This window comes from Otolemur garnettii, unplaced genomic scaffold (genome assembly GCF_000181295.1).
Source record: "Otolemur garnettii isolate 467f Iridium unplaced genomic scaffold, OtoGar3 scaffold00089, whole genome shotgun sequence".
NCBI classification, from domain to species: Eukaryota; Metazoa; Chordata; class Mammalia; order Primates; family Galagidae; genus Otolemur; species Otolemur garnettii.
The window spans coordinates 3,814,440-3,821,394 of record NW_003852484.1 but is presented as its reverse complement, the minus strand read 5'-3'; the positions used below and the strand labels follow the sequence as shown (position 1 = coordinate 3,821,394).

The window sequence follows — 6,955 nt, the reverse complement described above, 5'->3', positions numbered from 1 at the left end:
TGGTACATTTCAAAACTATTAAGAAATGAGTATAATTGTGATGGATGTGTTACTTGGTTCAATGTAAACATTTCACATTCTATATCAAAGCAGTACCCTGAACCCCATAAATACATCAATGTACAAAGTTATGATTTAGTAAAAAATAATTAATTATAAAAAAATAAAATAAAATATAGCAATATGTTAAAGGTATGATACATCATGAACAAGTTTTTTATGTTAAAGTTTATTTTGCAAGAACATACATTAAGTTCAACGTTTAAAACTCAGGCAATTAATTTCACCATATAAACCAAGCGTCCTCAAACTACGGCCTGAGGGCTACATGCAGCCCGCCTAGGACATTTATCCAGCCCGCCGGGGGTTTTGCCGCCGCTGCCTGTCCTGCTTAGCAGCCAACTGGTCCCAGGGCCTGCAGTCTGGCCCTCCAACGGTCTGAGGGACAGTGAACTGGCACCCTATTTAAAAAGTGTGAGGACCCCTGAAACAGACTGAAAAGAAAAACTATATGATCATGTTAGTGGATACGGAAAAATCTTTTGACAAAAGTAATACCCATTTACAATTTTACAAAGAAAGAAAAACTCTTATACAAATAGAATACAAGGGAACTTCTTCTACCTAGCAAAGAACATCTACTAAAATCTTTCCATTAACACCTTATTTAATGATGAAAGATTGATTGCTTTTCCCCTAAGATTGGGAATAAGTCAAGGATATACACTTTCCTTACATTTTTTTCAACATTTTACTAGAGGTCATAGCCCATGCAACAAAACTAGAAAATGAAATAAAAAGCATACACATTGAAAAGAAAGAAATGAAACTGTCTTTTTTCATAGATAACATGACTGTGTTTGTAAAAAAGCCTAAGGAATCTATTTAAAAGAAAAAACTATTAGAACTAATAAGTGAATGTAGTAAAGTCACAGGATACAAGGTCAATACACAAAATCAATTATATTTCTAGGCACTCACATCAAACAATTGGACACCAAAAAACATTTCCATAGCATTAATAATATGTTGACAGTATCATCAAATAACAGTAAAGCCTTGGGAATAAATTTAACAAAACAAGTACAAGATCTGTGTACTGAAAACTATGTAACGTTACTACAGGATAGAAATTAAAGGAGAACAAAATAAAGGGAGATATATGCCATGTTCATGAATCAGAAGACTTGATATTGATAGAATATCAATTCTCTCAAATAGATCTAGGGATCAAAGCAATTCCAATCAAAATCCTGGCAAGCTCTATAGCAGAAATTAAAGGCCAGGCATGGTGGCTCACACCTATAATCCTAGCATTTGGGAGCCAGAGGTGGGTGGATCACCTGAGCTTAGGAGTTCTAGACCAGCCTGAGCCTGAGCAGCAAGTCCCCGTCTCTACTAAAAATAAAAACCTAGCCAGGGGCTCAGCACCTGTAGCACAGTGGTTATGGTGCCAGCCTCATACACCAAGGGTGGTGGGTTTGAACCCAGCCCGGGCCAGCTAAACAACTGCAACAGAAAAATAGCTGGGCTTTGTGGTGGGCGCCTGTTGTCTTAGCTACTTGGGAGGCTGAGGCAAGAAATTCACTTGCCTCAGAAATTCACTCAAGAAAGTCAAGAGTTTAAGGTTGCTGTGAGCTATGACGCCACAGCACTCTACCAAGGGTGACATAGTGAGACTCTGCCTAAAAAAAAAAAAAAAACACAAACAAACAAACAAAAAACTAGCTAGGTATTGAGACTAGCGCCTGTACTCCCAGCTACTCAAGATGCTGAGGCAAGGGATCGCTTGAGCCCAGACTTTGAGGTTGCTGTGAGCTATGATGTGCCAGAGCAGTCTACCCAGGGTGACAGAGTGAGACTCTGTCTCAAAAAAAAAAAAACTGGCTTTAAAAGTTACATGGACATTCAAAGAACCTACAATTTCCCAAAACAATTCCGAAAAATTAGAGCAAAGATGGACTTACACAACCTAATTTTAAGATAGCAAATCTTAAAATTAGATAGTAATCGTAAATCTTAAAATTAGGTAGTGATTATAATAATCAACACCATGACATCTGTGAAAGGACAGACATACAAATTGATTGAACAAAATAGAATCAAATATAAACTCACATAGTTAACTGGTTTTGACAAAGGTGCCAAGGTAATTTCCTACAGAAAGGATAGTATTTTCAATAAACAGTGTTGAAGCAATTGATGTAGAAAAATACAAACCTAGACACATGAAATAATGTAGATCATAGAACTAAATGCAAGAACTAAAATTAAAAGACTTCATAAAGAAAACATAGGAGAAAACATGTTACCTCAGATTAGGCAAATCTGCATATATAGAACACAGCACAAAAGCATAAAAACATAAAATTGATAAAATGAAATTCATCAATATTGAAAAGGGTTGCGCTTTGATTTCGTTAAAAAAGGAGAAAATATTTGTAACATATACACATATATGTGATAATGGACTTGTATCCAGAATTTACAATTGTATATCACTGCTCATTAATAACATAATTAATTTAACAAAAGGAAAGTAGCCAAAGATTTGAAAAGATTCTTCCAGAAGAAGATATACAAATGGCCAATAAGTATAGTCACAGAGTCACAACATCATTAGTCACTAGGGAAATGAGTGCAAATAAAAGCTATAATGAGATACCACTGCATGCCCATCAGAATGGCTAAAATTAAAAGGCCTGATAAATATCAACTGTGGGAGAGGATGTGAAGCAATTGAAACTATCATGAACTGTTACATGATCTGGCAATCCTAGACATTTATCCAAAAGGAAAAAAATTTTTAATGTCTATGTAAAGACTCACACACAAATGTCTGTAGCACCTTTCTTTGTAATATCAAACCAGGTATCTTAAATTTTCATCAATTGGAGAATGGATAGACAAAGGGTGGTATATTCATACAATGAAATATCACCATTCTGTAGAAAGGAATGGACTGCCAAAAATACACAACACCACAGATAAATTTCAAAAGTATTATGCTAAGTGAAAGAAGACAGGCACAGGAACACTACAATTTTTAAAAAGCAAAACTATTGTGACATTAAGCAGATCAACAGTTAGCAGGAAAAGGAGTAGGGGCATTTGACTGAAAGGGAGCGGGAGGGAACTTTTTGAGCTTATGTAAATGCTCTCTATCTTGATTGTGATGGTGATTACATGACTGTACAACCTTGCTAAACTGACCAAATATACTGCAAATGATCAACTTTTAATGTTCATTTTAATTATATCTCCATAATGCCGATTTAAAAAAATATACTCGTACATAAAAGAGAACCTGCAATGATAGGAAGTGTTTAAGAAGACTTTATTTAGTAGAGAATAAATCACAAATCCACAAAGAATGACTCTTAGTTTAACAATCCCTACTGTGAAGCTCTGAGAGGGACAATAGCACAATCACAACAGACAATTTATAGGGATTTGCATCCCAAGTTGCATCAGTTAAGTCCCTGTCAGTTGCAACCCCCATAGGCTAGAGATTTTCCACTTGGGCCCACTCATGCAACATTAGCTATTTAGCATCATTTGGCTATTTAGACATCAGCATCTTCAAGATCTCTTTTCCTCCTCCTCCTAAACTTTGCTTTCAGAGAAGGATTGAAAACTCTTTTTCAATCACTAAATGATTGCTAAAACTAAATGTATTGTCCTTCCAAGTGGTATTTTATTTTATCAAGGATAGGGCTGTAAGTGAAAAATCTATTTCAACATTATAAGGCACCATGAGCAAGGGAAGTCATTTACTTTTCGGATTCAAGGAACTCCTTCCCAATCCCCCTGAAATTGTACCATTTAAGTAAATCTCTCTTCCAAAAGTAAGGTCACAGCAAGTTTCTGAGTCCCAGAACTTTGGAGCCTCTTTGAACTTTCCTTCTTTTAATATCTATGTGGAACACATTTTCAGAGGTTGTTTTTGGTCTCTTTCAGAAGCCATCAATGATGATAGAAAAGAGAATGAACCAACCGAACAAAGGTGAGCCCTGACCCTGCAACACTGTTGAAAGATGTTTGATCCCCTCTTTCAAGTTATACTACCTATTACTTGAATAACCTTGAGCCTGAGAAATACAGAAACCTCAGAAAACATGAACTAATGAGGGAGAGAAAGTGACACTTGTTAAGACCTAGAGAGAAATGCCTGTAAATGGATGCCCCCAAAGCATGGTATACTCTGTCATGTAAAACATCAATACCAATGGGTTCTGATGTGATGAGCACGGACTACACCTTATTCACCTTGGCAACCCCAGAACCTAGCACAGTGCCTGGACTAATGGGTGTCCTACATTGTGGAATGAATAAGAGAGGAGCGATAATATGTTCCCTTCAGCCTCATGTCTTTGCACCTGCTGTGCCCTATGTTTAGAATGTGCTTCTGCCACTTCTCCATCTCTTCTTCAGATCTCACCTCAAGTACCACTTTTTTTTTTTTTTTTTTTGGTTAACATAGTTTCTTTAAAACCCTTCCCAAAACTAGATAATGTCTGCCTGTCACAGTGTCATGTGGACCCATTGAATTTTCTTCATAACACCAGATTATACTTATATATTTGTTTAATTATCTTGCAAAATACTATAAATTAGATGAAACTAAGCTCTGTGGAGAGAAGAGACGTGTATCAGTTAAGTTCATCTCTGTGCTGCAGCACCTAGCACAATGCCTGGAATATAGTAGGTCCTCAATAAATGTTTATTGAAAGAATGAATGGAGCTTAAAGGTTCAGGGTGATCAGTGCTTTCACAACATGATAAGACTAGATCATCTGTATCTTCTTTCCTTCTGAGGAATGAGCTCTCAAGAATAGCAAGGCTCTGACCACATGGTCATAGGTCAAAGTAACTCTCATTCACAAGCCTGGTTGCTGAGACATGGTCATGACCCCAGGTTGCAGCAACCACCAGAGTGCCCGACACTTGTGTGGATAAACAAGCCACTGTGAGGCTAGCAAGAGTTTATTCTAGACAGCCTGGGTAGTAAGATCCTGCCTGCCCTAGAAGATTCTATTCCAGAAATGTTCTTGAAGAGCCTGGAAAGGGCAGAGAGTTAGCAATAGCGTGGGGGCAGGGTAAAAGGTAGCTGTTGAATCATGACGGCAGTGTAGACCAGGGAGGGCCGTTTTCTCCTACCTTCTCTACCTCTCTCTTCAATTGTTTATTTCTCCTCGTCGCTGTTGCAATGGCCTCCTCTATTCTGTCTTATCATTGAAATCTATAAAAAGAAAATGGCTCCACTATAAAACCTTACCCACTCCTTTTTTCTATGTTTCCCAGAGAGGAAGTCCATGCCCCTGAAAGATTTGATGAAGAAGTCCAGGACGATGCTAACAGTTCAAAGATGCCCTCAGACGACAAAAGTGCTACAAGTTTTTGATTAAAAAGTGAAATCCATAGAACTATCCATTTTTTCAGCTCTCTCTTTTGCAAGTTTTTGGGCAACTTTTTTTATTTCCACCAGAAAGCAAGAAACCATCACTCTTAATAATGGGGGCTATTAAAGTTTGCCAGACTTTTAATTCTCTCACTGCTTGAGAAGCCCATCTGGTGGTTCCTAGCCCAAGAATCATGTTTAGGACAAATGCCTCCTGTTTTAGTTCATAGTCCTTTCTTAACTTCATGTAGAACTCCCTGTCTGTCCAGAATTTAAAGGTGGTGCCTCACTTCATATTGTGCCCCTGTGACTGAACAACTCCCCCTTCAGTCTGGGTGATAGTGCTATATTTTAAAATATAAAGCCTTGTATGGTATAGTAATGTAATTACTAGGCTCTAAAGAAAAGTCTTCTCCTGTTAGGGAGTGTTTGTCCCTCTGCCAGGGTCAGTAAAGAAAACAGTGGCCTCGGACACAGACAACCATGTAAATTTGGGGGAAAAGGAGAGCTAGAGATGGAATTAGCTTGGGATCCTGGAGCCACTTCTGTCTGGTCTGTTGTTAATATTAAGGAGGCTCCACCTGCCTAATAAGCCCTGGCAGAAAGCACCAAATAAACAGCAAAGTGCTGGATCCTGTGAGCCTTTGTGTCTTCTTCTGGGAAAACTGGGTGATGGCCTGTGAAAGAACCAGTACTCAAAAGAGAAAAAAATGGGAGATCCTGATCCACAGTCTGTCTCATCTTTCCGCAAATCTTGGAACAAGCAAGAGATGGAGAGTCTGCCTAACTGGACTTATGACACACAGCAATTTCCTTGGTGGTTGGGAGGGGTTATTGTTATGTCCTCTGGCTGGAAGCTGAGCTGGGGAGGGATGGCCGTCTTCTTGATACTGGGATGGAGGGAAGGATGTTGAGGACCCTCAGCCCTTGGCAGAGTGAGGAAGAGCTGGAGTGGAACGAGGAAGACCTGGATGGTTACTGAGCCTGAAGATGTCCTAAGGGAATATGGGCTGGCCCAAGACCTAGCAAACTTGCATTTGAGGACTATTTATGTTTAAAGCAACCACAGGACAAGTGGGTACAGGAGAGGAATACGAGTTAGGAAGCCTGGCTCTAAGGCAAGATCAGTGAAGGATGGAGCCACCTCAGTACAAACCTAAAGAAAGCTTTGGAGGTCCAAGCCCCAAAAACAGTTCTTTTTATTTTCCGTGAAGGATCCCAGATGGTTGTAAATAGCTATGCTAGTCATCTTGTCCTTGTAATATTCCCATGTGTGTCCTGCCCCTGCCTTCATTAGCTCTTAGCACCTGGTTCATTTCTCCCATGTTATGTACAAAGTTTTCCAAATATATACACATTAGACTTTTAGTTTATTAAATTTATTGTAGGTTTTTAGTCTACATTTTCTGCTTCCACTTCAATAAGACTACTCTACCCTGGTCATCTGATGCTCCCCACCCTGTCCTCTAAATGTACTTCCTTTCTCTTGATATCTCTACAGCTAGAAGCCTCTGTCTAAGCCCAAATCCTCTCCTCCCTTGTCCCCAACCAGTG

At 38.8% G+C, this 6,955-nt stretch overlaps 1 protein-coding gene across 3 annotated transcripts in view; it reads left to right on the top strand.

Annotated features, from left to right (window-relative positions):
• The window catches only part of CD86 (CD86 molecule), a 63,578-nt gene extending 58,149 nt beyond the window's left edge, over positions 1–5,429 (top strand). For all 3 annotated transcript variants that reach the window (XM_023516330.1, XM_023516331.1, XM_012808404.2), the window contains 2 exons: positions 3,961–4,006; positions 5,305–5,429. In XM_023516330.1, the coding sequence (XP_023372098.1) occupies positions 3,961–4,006; positions 5,305–5,404 (146 nt within the window). In that variant the 3' untranslated portion in view covers positions 5,405–5,429. The remainder of the gene's footprint in view (positions 1–3,960; positions 4,007–5,304) is intronic.
• The last annotated feature ends 1,526 nt before the right edge of the window (positions 5,430–6,955 follow it).